We start from the raw sequence: 13,658 nt of genomic DNA on the forward strand, positions 1-13,658 counted from the left end.
AAGCCTTCCCTGATGTCCTGACACTGCCCACCTGTTTCCCTGAGAACCAGTGATTAACTATCAACCTTTGTGGTATGTATTAGAATGATGTCACCCTTACTAGACAAAGCAGTTCTTAAGTACAAAACTGTTTACCATGAATCCCCGTGGCTAAGTACCTGGCTTAGAGTAGGGCGCTCAGCAAATTTTCGTGGAATCTACACTTTTCGTGTGTGTTCTATACTCCCCCCTCCCTCAGCTCCAAGATGAGCACTCAGTGCAACTCTGTACATTCGAAAAAAGTGTTCCTTCCTCAAGACACCTGACTGCCACTTGCAAGAAAATGGCTGTAGTCACATAAAGACTATGAGGTGAATGGTGCCCCTGGAAGTTGTACAATGCACAATCTGTATCATCCTGAGCAGAAACTTTGTCCCTACCCCCCAACATACCAGGGGCCTTGCATCGTATTCTAGGCACTGATAACCTCCGGAAAGATGGAGTTACATTATTTCCTGAGAACTACAAACCCTGGTTAGTCAGCCACTTCTTTTACTTTACATCCAAGTCAAGTCAGGGAGGACAGGGCTGAGGACATGTGCATATAGGGGGAAATTATCCTATTTCTACACTCATGCTCACTTACCCCCCAATAACCAAGGCCCAGAAACAAACCACGAAAACAAGGAAGAGTCAAGGGACCAGTCAGCTTTAAGCAAGGCTAAGGGAGGAGGAGCTTCCCACTGCTTAATTGTATGGCCTAACACTAGACCCAAGTCCCTAAAAGATACTAAGAATGTAGAGGGGGCAAGAGAAAGGATGGTGGGCGGGATATCTGTTTTTCTCAGTTGGTAGATTCAGAACTGGTGGGAATAAGACTGTTCAACAGACACAGAGACAGAGACAGAGACAGGCCATTTGAAAAACCAAAGCAAACCCTGGAATCAACTTTATTGCTGATGGTTGTGGTCTCTTCTTCCCTATGCCCTCCTCTCTCTGATGGTCCAAAGCCCCTCCAGGATAGCACAGTGCTTAGGCTCTGCTGGGCCAGAGGCAAAGGAGACAATCTGCCTCCCAAGTCTGCCCCCAACTCAGTCCCTCCCCTGAACCCACCCTACCCTATTGCACATCAAATCATGTAAACATGGCTACGGGCATGGCCCTGAACAGCAGTGAGGCAGATTGATGTGTAAACAGATTTGGGACCAGGAGCCAGACCCAGTCACCCAGCCCCATTCCATGCTGAGGCCCACAGTTAAATCTGGAAAAGCAGGGGGGCCTGGTCCCAAACTCTGGCTCAGATTATGCAACAGTGCAGACAGCTCAGCTCCCCTCTACCACCCACCCTCTCAGATTCCAGGTCCTGAGGTCCACCCACTCCTGGGCACCCCTCCAGGCCTGGGCAGCAGATGGCAGTGTCCAGTTTTCTCCCTCCCACCCCCAGCTGGACGTCACTGGTGCTGGGTCTTCCTAGATGCCCGGGGGAAACCGGAGACAGGCAAAGGCAATCTGTCCAGCCCTGGAGAAGAGGGAGGGTGGGTGGGTGGTCAAAAGCGGGACATAGGTCCAGTCTTGGGGGTAAGGAAACCGAGCCACAGAATGGGTGTCTGAGGCACGTTACAAACAAAGCAGAGAGCATGCCATCTCTCCTGGATGAGTGATCATGGTTCCAGAGGGCCCCACCTCACAACCACCCCACTAGCCTGCCCCCACACTCCCTCTCACCAAAGGCCCGGATCAGCTCTGCCCGCACAGCTGCGGTAAAGGTCTTCACCAGACAGAGAGTGGTGAGGCCCGCGAAGGCTGCATTGTAGAGGAACACAATGTAGAAATTGCCCAGCCAGTTGAAGCGTCCAAAGTCACCCAGCAGGTCAAAGCGAGTGAGCCCTGAAGTACAAAGGCCAGGATGGGAGTGGGCTCCCCAGCTCCTCCCTGGCTCAGAGCCCAGCTTTCTGCTGCCTCCTGGTGGCCACATCTCAACACTGCAATTCGTAGGTTGGACTCCCCTATGCCTTAATGACTCCCACTCTCAACTTGTCTCAGAGGGAGTTCATGGATGTTGAAGAAAATGTCAGCAGCTAGGCTTGCTCCAACCTCCCTTCCAGAGTTTGGCACCTTCTCCTCCAATGGGGCCCCCCTCTGGCTCCACGTGTCCCTAGGAGCTCCCTGGGCCTGCTACTTGTTCCTGGGCCAGGAACCTAAAAGCTGGTCACTCAGTGCTTTTTTGGGGGACAGAGCAGTGTGGAGGCTCAGAGCTGTTTTGGTTCATATCCAAACTCCATCCCTAGCTAATTGTGTGATCAGGATCAAATTCTTTAAATTTCTGTGCCTCGGTGTCCTTAACTATCAAGTATAGAAAATAACGGGATTGTGAGAATTAAATGGGACAACACGCATAAGGCACTATATATATGCCAGGCACTATTCAAACACTTACTGAGCCATAACCATCATAATAGTGTCATCATAAGTCCAAATACTGGGACCCTCTCCTACCTAAAAACATATTCTTACCTGCATCCAACCCACGTAAGGAATTAACTAGTGGGCCACAAGTCTAGTGTCCTACTAAATCCCCATGGCATTAGTAGTACAAATGGTGTAATGGAGACAACACGAACTGAAGCACCAAACAGAACTGATGTAAATACTAAATCACTTAGGAGACATGGATGATGGTATGATGGATGGGGGGATGACCTATGCAACTCCCATACTACCCTGGGGGGAACTATTATACTTTTGAACACTTTTTACCAGGTAATTCTAGATCATAGCTCTAAAGATGGGAGAAGGATTGAGTGTATTATCTGATGCCCCAGTGTGTGGGGAAAAGCACTGGACTGGGGTTTAAGAAACAAGGGTTCTTGGGGCGCCTGGGTGGCTCAGTCGATTAAGCATCTGACTTCAGCTCAGGTCATGATCTTGCAGTTCGTGTGTTTGAGCCCCACGTCGGGTTCTGTGCTGACAGCTCAGAGCCTAGAGCCTGGAGCCTCCTTCTCTCTGCCCCTCCCTGCTCATGCTCAGTCTCACTGTCTCTCTCTCAGAAATAAACATTAATAATAATAATAATAATAATAATAATAAAGAGACAAGGGTTCTAGCGTGACTTGGCCTTGCTTCAAACTAGTTGTCTGATTCGCTAAGTCAATTAGCTTCTCTGTTTCTTGTCTTTATAAAATGTGAATGTTTATTAGTGGATCCAGCCCAAAGGAAGATTTGGGGAAAAGTGGTGCTTCTCCACCAAAAAATGGAAGTAAAAGGGAGAGACTATGGGATGTAGCTAATGGGAGAAGTATGAGCTTTGAAGCAACACTACTCTGAAGCTCAACAGAGGCGTTTTACAGGGCCTCAATTTCTCCATCTGTATAATGGGGGTAATACCTCCTTGAAGGTTTGTTGTGGGAATTAGAGACAGCATGTATAGAAAGTATAAGCTTAGCATGAGTAGGTACACAGAAAAAGCCAATTAATTCCTTTACCTCCTTTTGCTACTTACCCAGGGTTCGAGAAAAGACAGGAAGTGCTGAGCTTAGGACCAGGAGACAGACACAGTTCCCAATTATCTGGGTGGGAGTAAGGAAAAGGGGAGGTGAGGGTAGCAGAGCTGCTAGCACCTAGCACCCATGCATGCCTCCAGGGAGGCTTCCACTATACCCTGCCCCCAGCTACCTGCGTCATGGCTGTGTCGTGCCATCTGGGCCGCAGGCCCCGGAAGAGTGGAGAGCTGTAGAATCCCACAACTGAGGATATCATCAGGTAACTGCCACTGAGTTAAGGAAGAACTGGCCAGCTCCCAAGGATTAGCGTCATCTCAAAGGAAATGGACCTCTCCCCTAACCCTCCTTTCAAGTAAATCTTCTTTCTGAACCCCAGGTTGGTGAAGACTTGCCCCCTTCCCCAACATTCCCACCACACCTTCCCACCACAGTCCCAGGAGACAAGTCCAGTGAACAGAGGCAATGGTGGGCTTCCAGAAGGATACAAAATGAGTACAACCTGAATGACGGCACCAAAGGAGCCCAGCTTGGAGAAGGAGACCTGGCCCAGGGAGGCATCCTGAGAGACGGAGTGGTGTCACTATAGAGTATTCCCTACCAGGAGCACCACCCAGCACCCAGCCTTCACTCTGGCCTCAGCTTCTGTCTCTCACCCCTAGCTTTTCTTAGGCTCTCCCCAAAAGATGGTGGGAGGGTGGCCCAGTACCTGCATGCCTCGGGGCATGGCAGCCTCATCGATGAGCAGCTCCAGGATGTGGATGGCCACAATGAGCACAGAGAGGCCCTGTGTGAAGCAAGGTCATGGACTTCCATTCCTGCCTCAGCCCACAGCTGTATTCAGAGCTGAATGTTAAGAGCAGATACTCTGGCCCAACATTTTCAGTTTCCCATTAGCTGTGTAGGACTGTTCAAGGCTGTTGCTAGCAACAGAGCACCTTTGAGGGTATTATAAGACACACCCTTTCTGGTCAAAGAGAAAAATGTACCTCTTCCTCCAGACTGATAAGACTTATTTCCAAGTCCAGAACATGGTAAGTGAGGGGATGGACTAGATTTCAACCCCTATTTTCATCCCAGAGAAAACCCATGTGACTACTACTCAGTGGCCATGTATGACCTTAGGCAAACCCCTTTGCTTCTGTTTCTTAATCTACAAAATGGGGATTGATGTGCTCGGTACAGGGCAGGGCACAAAGTAGCAATCAGTGAGAGGCAATTACTATTATTGAAGATAACCAGGTCCCTGAATCTCCTCCCCCTTCCCTGAGATGACCTAAAGTACTCAAGAGCCTACTATTCCTCACCTCCACCAGGAATGGAATACCTACCGTCAGTACCAGTAAGCACAGCATGGCCAGGGGGTAGCCCAGGTTCCGCTGCCAGGCTGAAGCCTTCCGCCGCTTCTCTGTACAGGGATGGAAAGCTGTTAGCAAGGGCCTAGAATGAAGGGCTACCTTCCTAGGGGACACATAGTTATCAATCCCTACCAACCTACATACCCAGCAGGACCCTCTGTGTCTGCAGAGCCAGGACCTGTCTGTGCAGCAGCTCCATATCCAAATGCAGCCAGCAGGAGGTGGGATCTGAGGGCAGAGAAGATGGTGCTGCCCCCCAGTCCTGAGGGCCCTGCCCAAGCCATGCCCACCATCCCATCTGGGGAGAACCATGACTCACTGCAAATCCTGCGGGTTAAAGCTGCCTCCTCAAAGGCTGAACAGTACAGCTGCTCCTCCAGGTCTTCCAGCAGCTGAGGGGAGGGGAAAGGGGAAACTGTCAGAGGTTCCCTGGTCCCAAAGGCCCAGGAGACCCCCGCTCATCCCAGGATCCATAGTCTTATTCCTTCCCCTAACCCTCATTCATCACCCTGCGGCCAGTGGCTTTATCTAGTCCCTCCCAACTGCCTGTGTTCTGCCTTGCATGTCTGGTGACCAGCTCCAGATGATGGAAGTGAAAGGCACAAGAGGCAGCAAAGGCTGGGACCTTCTGCAAGGCATGCACCACACAACTGTAGGCCTGCCTCACTGTTTGGCCCCAGCTTTTCAGGAATCAAAGGGCAAAGAGTACTACATACCCGAGGCTTGACCAGTAGCTTCCCAGTGACTGAGAACATGCGGGCGAGACCTAGTGGAGTACACACTGTGGGGACAGGAGCCAGTTACCTGCCAGACCTTTCTCTCAACCACTTTCCCTACCCACCCTTCCATTCCCTCTCTTTCCATCCTGGTTACTCTGATCCATGGACTTTACCCATGCTCTCCAAGACCCCAAACACTCACCCAGGAGCAGCAGGACCCCAAGAAAGGAGATGCAGGAGTAGAGGTAGGGGAGGTAGTACTCCCAGAAGTCTAAGGGTAAAAAAGAAGTAAGTCAGCTCGTCTCTCCTCCAGCTTCCTGAGGGCTAGCTAGCAAGCTTCAGAGACTAGCAAGGACACCACATACAAGCCTATGGGGGTTAGGCAAGTAATACAAATGAGCAAAGCTGGCCTAGTGCCAGCAGAACAGGAAGCAGCGGGGTCCTAAGTCATAGGACCAAACTGGAGGTCTTAAGCCATATCTAAAGAACACAACTGCTATTAGGCCCACCCAGTCCCTGGGTCCAGTGTGGCTGGATCCTCAACCTTGTCAGAAAAAGCCATAAATCTAGATATTTAATGTGAAATCTCCCAACTTTTACATTTCAGCAACTGACACAATGATTGTAAAAAAATGATTATATTTTTAATCATTGCATGGGTCCAATGGATCATTCCTGCAAATTGGACTTGGCCTGAAGTCCATCTGTTTGAAACTTCAGTCTTAGAAACATGGTCCCAACCTTCTCCACCTTACAGGGATACAGTTGTTCCAGGCAGAGGAACATCAGCCACTGCAGAGTCACGCAGCCTGGAGGGTGGGAAGGAAGCTGGCTCTCTCACCATAGAGTGACTCCCTGCTGGCCTTGTTGTTGTCCACAATAGCCGAGGCCACCCACACCATGCCCAGCACCAGGAGGGTGAGGAGCATCAACATCACCACCGTCTCATAGACCCGGCCCAGGACACCCTATAGGAGGAGACAACAGATGAGGGTCAGGTTCAACATCAGGGGAAGGTAGGAGACACTGGGGATGGCAGCCTGGCTGGGGAAACCAGAGAGGACTGGGTTCAGGAGACAGGGAACATCTAGGGACATTCATTATACAGGATAGGCTTCATCTGGAACCCCCTCCTCAGGTACCTTCTCTATCCTGCCTTGCCCTGGGAGGCTGACCCCTGAGGGCTGCATCACGTAAGCTCTTTGCCCTCTGGGAAGAACAGGCAGGAGAGTGGAAAATAGGAAGAGAGGGATCAGGGTATTTCTTCAGTTTCCTCCTACCTTTGGCTTTATGGTTTTGGCAGTGGCTGTGAAGCACCTTCCAGCTTCAAGTATCAGTGGGTTCCAGAAACTATTTCCCTTTGCTCCCATAGGCCTAGAGGTGGTAATGACTTCCTGCTGCCAGTAGCACTTCAAACTCCTTGTTGGTCCCCTTAACTCTGACTAAACCTCTGCCAATAGTCTTTGTTAAAATCTCTTCAGTTGAACCATCTGAGTGGAATTCTGTTTCCTGCCTGGGTATAACCCCACTCACCTTTCTGGAGCCAGCAAAGCCCTCAGACTCAGTGAAGAAGTATGCAAAGGGCATGAGGAAGATGAGGGACAGGTTAGAGAAGAGAAAAACGAGGTTCCAGAGGCCTAGAGCAAAAAAGGAAAAACAGAGGTGGTCAGTGGGGGAATGGGAATGACCCATTGGGGACAGATCATGTGGCAGAGGAGGGGGCGAGGGTGGGGTGATATACGACTAATTGGCCTAGGCTGTCTGTGTCTGTCTGAACATACCTGTTTCCTATCCCCACCCCAAGTTGCAACCAGGAGCAACGTACCATGGATGAGGGAGCCGTTGAGCCACTGGATATAGTAGTTGCGAGGCAGTGAGAGCAGCACCTCATTGCTGATAATGGAGAAGGGCAGGAGCAGGACAGCACCCAGGGCGACCGCCAGGGTAAAGGTGCAGAGCTCGAGCCTGGGCAGAGAATGGGTGGTGCCCTTGCTTAGCTTGGGCACTTACTCCCTTTGGCCCAGGAAGCCCTACTTGTCCCCATGGGCACCTGTGAACTACATGTAGCAGTGACAGACTGAGGGAAGGAGCCATCCAGCTAGGGCACTACCACTGCCCCCCTGAACACCCCCTCCAAGGAAGCCCTGGCACAAAGAATGGGAACACCTTAGGCATTCATGCCATCTGCCACGACACTTGCCCAGACTGTCCCCAGGAATGTGGTCCTCCTACACACGCCTGCTGGGTATGGCAGGTATGCCAAGCTAAGGGGCTTGTCTTCTCTTCTCTTCTCTGCTCAGAGATGTGGATTTCTGAGCTTGCCTTCTCCAGCCCAAATAAGAGCAGGGTCACCCCATATGGCTATGCCCTGCATGAAGGCACTAGGCAAAGGAAAATAAGGAGGAGCTGAAACCCAGCTTGATAGCCAAGGCCTGTGTCCAGGACTGCCTCAGCTGAAAAGAAGAGACACTTTTTTATCTAGTTGGTCCACCAAGAGGGGAAGGTTGCCTTCCTCTAAACTGTTGACCTGGAGGGGTCATCTCTCTATTTTCCCTATATGTGCTGGTGAATAATAATAACAGCCTGGAGCAAGGGTTATCCTCTCAGAACCAAGCATGCCCTGCCCTTGACGGTTCCACCTTCCACATCCCCTGCTCTATTTCCATTGGTTTACATCCCTGCAGTACTGCCTCCCTGATGGTCACTGGGAGGTGAAGCCAAGCTGGAACCACTTCCGGTGACTCAGGCCCCAGATCACAGTCCCTGGCCAAGAGGCTCCCAGAAACTCCTGGCCTAACCAGGAAGACAGGAACAACAGCTTTTCCAAGCGTCTCCAGGGTGGAGTGAAGCCGGAAGAAGCCAGAAATGGAGTGGCAGCAGAAGCCCTCTCTTCATTGTACAACACCTCACTCCCCCCCTGGCTCCAGGAGTCTCACTAGATCCCAGCTTCTAAAGGTTCCTGGTGCCAGGTGCTGAGGCAGCAACACTTACGCAATCTTGTTGACTGTGGCATCTTCATCATCCACTACGAGAGAGGGGGGGGGGGGGCAAGGGGAAGAGGTAGGACATCAGTGGGCAGCTCTGGGAACCATCTGTGCTGCAGTGGGCCCTGCCACCCCCTCCCTATCTGGAGGCAGAGCTGGACAGGAGGCTCTGGGAGAGTCCACACTATGAACCCACAACCTATTCTCTGGCCAAGGTGGCAGCTTTAAGATCTGTGGTCCCAGGCAGAGAGAGTACAGGCCAGAAATTCTCTCACTTCCCTCCCTCCCCACAATCTCTCATTGCAGGTTCCTCTTTGCAAGCTGAACACGTAAGAAACAACTGGTCTGTAAGGCTGGTTACATCAGTGGCTGGATTAAGCAAAGGGAAAACAGGGGAGGGGGAGGGGAGAGTCACAGAGAAAGCCCTCAGGAGCATTACACTGAGGAGTAACTGTTTTCTAGGGTGGGGGCTCATGAAGCCTTCTGGAGGGAAGGAAAGGCTAGGGCCGGGACAGGATGATCCGGACAGGCAGGTGGAGGGAACTGGGGCAAGTGTGTCACCCGAATCGCACAATGCCTACAGGAAGGAAAGCTCCAATCTGAGCACACTTAGGCTCTCTATAAAGAGAAAGTCCACCTTCACCAGGTCCTGGGGTCCCAGTGGTCAGCAGGTCTCTGTTACTGGGTGTGGATGCACTAGTGGAGAGAACAGCTTGTACCCATGGTAACACTCGCCATAATATCCATTTTAGGTTCACAGAGGGCTTTCATATTAACCATCTCATTTGGTCCACACAATGTCAATGAACTGGTTAGAGACTATTAGGCCTATTTTGTAGGGGATGGAACTGAATGTCAGAAAAGTTACATGACTTGCCCAGTGGCTTTATCAGTTGCAGACCCTTCTGTCTAGACTTTCCACTATACCACCTTGCCCCTGCCTGTGGAAGGGAAGCAGAACAGGCAAAGGCTCCGAAACAGTTGACTCTCCTTTCCCAGCAGGCACCATAGGCCCATTCCCCTGAGGCTGGCCCCATGGCAACAGGATCCCTGGCAGAGGACAGGCAGGAGGGAGGAAAGTCACGTACCTGTGGTGAACTCAGCAGGCTTCTTGAAGTGGGTCAGGGCGATGTGGCAGAGGATGTAGAGTGTCGCAAACAGAAGTGTTGAGATCTGTGGCAGAGTGTGAGCTGGGATGAGAAACTCTAATCCCCAGCATATTCCACAGCCCCTGCGGCCTGTTAATTCTATGGGGTCACTTTCCCAAAACAAGGCACCATACTTCCCGAGGTTCCATTTTTCTCCCCAGTACTTTCTTCTGGTCAGGGCCCCAGGGGCCTCTAAGAAGCACCAGAAAGGGGACGGGGGGACAGTACTACGTCCAGCCCTATGAAGGTTTGTCTGGGAGAAAATAGCTTCAGCTGAACCCTGGTTGGTAAATGGGCAGAGAAAACTCCTAGAGATCCACATACACACATGCCTGAAATGGGCCACAGAACCAGAGGGAATTTACTCCTAGTACATTACTGGAAAGAATAGCAGGTTTCAGGGAAGAAGGGGATGCCTGCATTGTCCTGATCCTTCACTCTTCCTCCCTCTTCCCCTTCCCCTGCTGCCACTTTGGCCCAAGCTCCGGGAGAGAATAAGTAGGAATCATGTTCCTAGACTACTTCAGAATTTCTACTCTGTGTTTATTCAGGGGCCCTGAAAGATCAGATCTGCTCTGGGCTAAACTAGAGCCTCATTTAATCCCCTGTCCCTCAGAATAGACCTTAGTTGAGGCCCAACATCTAAAATTTACATTTCTAGAACCACATCCCCCCCCACCTTTGTTTTTTTGATTTTGATTTTTTACTTATTTTTTCTTTTATAATCATTTTATTTTTTTCCTATGTATGTATGTATGTATTTATTTATTTATAATATAATTTATTGTCAAATTGGCTAAAATACAGTGTGTAAAGTGTGCTCTTGGTTTTTGGGGTAGATTCCTGTGGCTCATTGCTTACATACAACACCCAGGGCTCACATCAGCCCCTTTAAAGGCTGTTAATTCCTGGTCCCTACTTCAAGTGACTTCCAGCTCCGGAGCCAGGCCTCTCAGTGCCCTTGGGCAACTGGCCCTCCAATCACCAGTTATGGCAGGACTTGGCCAGGTAACTCTGCACATGCATGCATCCCTACCGTACCCCAAGTAATCTGCTGCTGTCCGGGGAAGGAGCCACTGGTCAGCTTGGCTCTGCAATCAGTGCTAGAGTCTTGAGAAGAGATGTTATTGCATTTTAAAAAATTAATTTATTTAAGTAATCTCTACACCCAATGTGGGGCTTGAACTCATAACTCCGAGACTAAGAGTTACACTCTTCTGGGGCATCTGGATGGCTCAGCCAATTAAGCCTCTGAATCTTGCTTTTGGCTCAGGTCATGAGCTCATGGCCTTGTGGGTTCAAGCCCCACATGGGGCTATGCGCTGGCAGTGAGAAGCCTGCTTGGGATTCTCTCTCTCTCTCTCTCTCTCTCTCTCTCTCCCCCCCCCTCTCTCTCTGCCCCTCCCCCACTTGCACTGTCTCTGTCTCTCGCAAAATAAATAAATAAACTTAAAAACAAAAAGAGCTACACATTCTTCCCACTGAGCCAACCAGGCACCATGAGATGTTAATTGCATTTAAAGTAAGCAAAGAAAGCAGGATCAGTCTTGTGGGTCCTCCAGTTCCCAAGAGGAGCTGACCCTACAGGGAATCTGCATACAGTGATCTATACAAGGAAGGAAGAAGTCAAAGAGACCCAAGAACAATGGATCTAGAACAAAACTTTAGCTTTTAATATTAGGGAAGCTGAGTAGAATGAGTTACTCAGATTGTACTAAAGCTTTCTACTGCCTAGTGCTCTCTCTGCCCTTGGGCTTGCGTAACAGCCAGGAAGGTGGGAGGGCTCAAAAGGTCAGGCTGGAGTTCCACGCAGTTCCAGCAGAAGCTAGGTCATTCTCTAGAGCAGTGCATGGGAGCCAGGTGGGGGAGGCACGAGAAGCCTTCAGGCTGCCCTTGGCCAGCACTGATGTCCTCAGCTAACAGTACTAAAGAGTGGGGGAGATATTTAGCAGGCTGCTTCTCTGTCCAAGGTCTCATCCCTCCCCATTCTCTAGGAATGTGGGCCTGTATCCCTACACTGTTTCAAGGCCTGGCGTGTCTCCACAATATGCCCAACCTCACCACGTGAGACTATCCACTAAGGATCACCCAAGGAAAGCTGATCTGGAGTTCCACACGTGGACTGATACATTCCCTATTTTTCAGTCCTCACAGATAAGAGCAGACCTAGTTATGTCGTGGCTCACTTTACCTCTCCTCCAGTCTGAGGCTGCCCAGGGCAGATTGTGAAAAATAAAGGATGACCCCATCAGTGGGTCTCCCTTCTCATTAAGGCTTCTGTTCTTCCAGACCTTCCCTTTTTGCTTTCTATTTAGTATCTGGGGGTGAAGGCTACTCTCGGCAAGTCTGAGGAAGGAGATAGAGGCGGGATGAGAATTGAAAGCAGGCCTGAGGAAGATGCAGCTCCCTAAGTGCCACCGGTCTCCCCTGGGGCCGAGGAGGGAGGCGTCCATCACAGTGTGGCAGGTTCAGCTGTTGCTCTAGGTGGCAGTGAGCGAGTAGGGAACGCAGCCTGCGGCTCTCTGGAGCACTGGGGAGGGAGAGGGACATTCACAGGGGAAATCCCGGCGTGGCCGGGGAGCTAGGAACCTACGCTTGTGGGGGTTTCTAACAAACACCAACGAGAAGGAAAAGAAGGGGAAAACTTAATTGTTCTCCATCTCTACACCGAATCCCTCCCAGCAAGAGTCCTTTCTTCCGAAGTGGGAGACTCATCAAAGTCCCCCGTTCCTCTGACATGCCACCCCTACACCTCCCAAGTTTTTCTTGGAATCTAGTTCAGCGTTTGGACGTCCCCCTTTTCGTGAAACATCAGTGGAGTTTGCGGGTAATGCAAACAAGCCCTCCCTCAATTAAAGCCATCCCTCTCAGACTATCCGACTACGAAGATAAAACTCACTAGCCTCGCAGGCCCACGCCCTGAACCCCAGCAGGGGTGGGGGGAGGCAGGAGGGCGGGCGGGGGGAGGGGCGTGTAGAGAGGAGGAACGGAAACCGACCCGCGGCTTTGTTTACCGCGCAGCTACCCTACTGATCCGATCTGGGGGTTCACCAGCCGGAGCACCGGTCCTTCCTTCTGTCAGGCCGGGGCCCTTGGTCGCTCGCCCCTGGACCTGGCTCTGAGCCTAGGTGGTCGCACTCCAACCCGAACTTCTCCCTCTCCCGCGACACCCGTGCTTCTCCCCCTCTTGGTCCTACCCTTCCTGCCCGGGTCCCGTACTCACAATGCACTCGCGAACCCTCTCGTGGAATAGCTGCTCTCGCACGGATAGCACTTCGTAGTCAGCTGCTTCCATACTCTGCTCAGCATGACTGGGGCGGGGGTGTCTCCGGGCCCGGGGAGGACGAGCGGGGATGAAGCCGCCGCCGCCACGCACCCGGACCCAGCCAAGGAGCCTTTCCTCGCAGCCTGCGACGGAAACTCGGGATAATCTGGAGCTCAGATTCAGTCGTCCGGACGCCTTAAAGGGGCAGGCACCAGGCGCCTGGTTTTAAAGGGCCCTGGCCCCCTCTGCTCCCTCCCCTTTAAGGTCCGGCCTCAGTTAACTTTAACGCAAACACCCGCCAACAAGCCTGCTACGAGGAAGCGCAGGTGCTGGTTCTATCTTACTGGAGACCAACTGACGACACAAGGGGTGGGCAGTTTCTTCCAGCGAGCTGAGTTCATTGGCTCCTAAGGAGCTGCCGCTCATCGCCAAAGGAACGCTGATAGGCTCGCCCCGTGGAAAGAGGCGGGATCTTTGGGGCCCTAACAGTGCCAGTTCTAAAACTAAACAACTGTCTCCTTCAGCTCCTGCTGTTCAGAGAGGTCTCTTCTCGCACTGCCAGAGCAACCAAGATTTTAATTTGACCGTGGTTAAATGACCCATTTGGACCAGGCCAGCCAGGCAGGATGGGAGAGCGCCATGGGGGTTCTGAAAGGTACCGCAGCCCAGTAACCCAAGGCCTGTAGCAGCATTTTCCGAAAAGGTGTT

The 13,658-nt window shown here is 51.4% G+C and overlaps 1 protein-coding gene across 3 annotated transcripts; it reads right to left on the bottom strand.

Moving 5' to 3' along the window:
- Positions 1–896: 896 nt before the first annotated feature.
- LMBR1L (limb development membrane protein 1 like) lies at positions 897–13,288 on the bottom strand. 3 transcript variants are annotated; one of them, XM_047865176.1, is made up of 17 exons: positions 12,909–13,288; positions 9,626–9,710; positions 8,545–8,578; positions 7,379–7,518; positions 7,087–7,190; positions 6,395–6,521; positions 5,756–5,824; positions 5,551–5,615; positions 5,154–5,226; positions 4,979–5,062; positions 4,808–4,884; positions 4,186–4,263; positions 3,965–4,038; positions 3,652–3,742; positions 3,479–3,545; positions 1,705–1,782; positions 897–1,498 (listed from the first exon to the last, which is right to left on the bottom strand). In XM_047865176.1, the coding sequence occupies exons 1-17, from the start codon at positions 12,978–12,980 to the stop codon at positions 1,431–1,433; spliced, it is 1,386 nt and encodes a 461-aa protein (XP_047721132.1). In that variant the 5' UTR covers positions 12,981–13,288; the 3' UTR covers positions 897–1,430. The 3 variants fall into 3 exon arrangements, with proteins under 3 accessions (XP_047721132.1, XP_047721131.1, XP_047721133.1); XM_047865175.1 differs by having other exon boundaries at positions 1,705–1,866; XM_047865177.1 differs by lacking the exon at positions 8,545–8,578 and having other exon boundaries at positions 1,705–1,866; positions 12,909–12,926.
- Between the last annotated feature and the right edge of the window lie 370 nt (positions 13,289–13,658).

The sequence above is a fragment of the Prionailurus viverrinus genome, chromosome B4 (assembly GCF_022837055.1).
Source record: "Prionailurus viverrinus isolate Anna chromosome B4, UM_Priviv_1.0, whole genome shotgun sequence".
Lineage (NCBI taxonomy): Eukaryota > Metazoa > Chordata > Mammalia > Carnivora > Felidae > Prionailurus > Prionailurus viverrinus.

What these genes read in the sequence shown, in the direction of transcription:
- LMBR1L (XM_047865175.1), bottom strand. Translation starts at nt 12,980, where the DNA reads ATGGAAGCAGCTGACTACGAAGTGCTATCCGTGCGAGAGCAGCTATTC. An exon ending in GACACAGAGGGTCCTGCTGG is followed by an intron (nt 4,885 to 4,978) that starts GTATGTAGGTTG and finishes ATCCCTGTACAG; the next exon opens with AGAAGCGGCGGAAGGCTTCA. An exon ending in TGTCTTTTCTCGAACCCTGG is followed by an intron (nt 1,867 to 3,478) that starts GTAAGTAGCAAA and finishes TTTGTACTTCAG; the next exon opens with GGCTCACTCGCTTTGACCTG.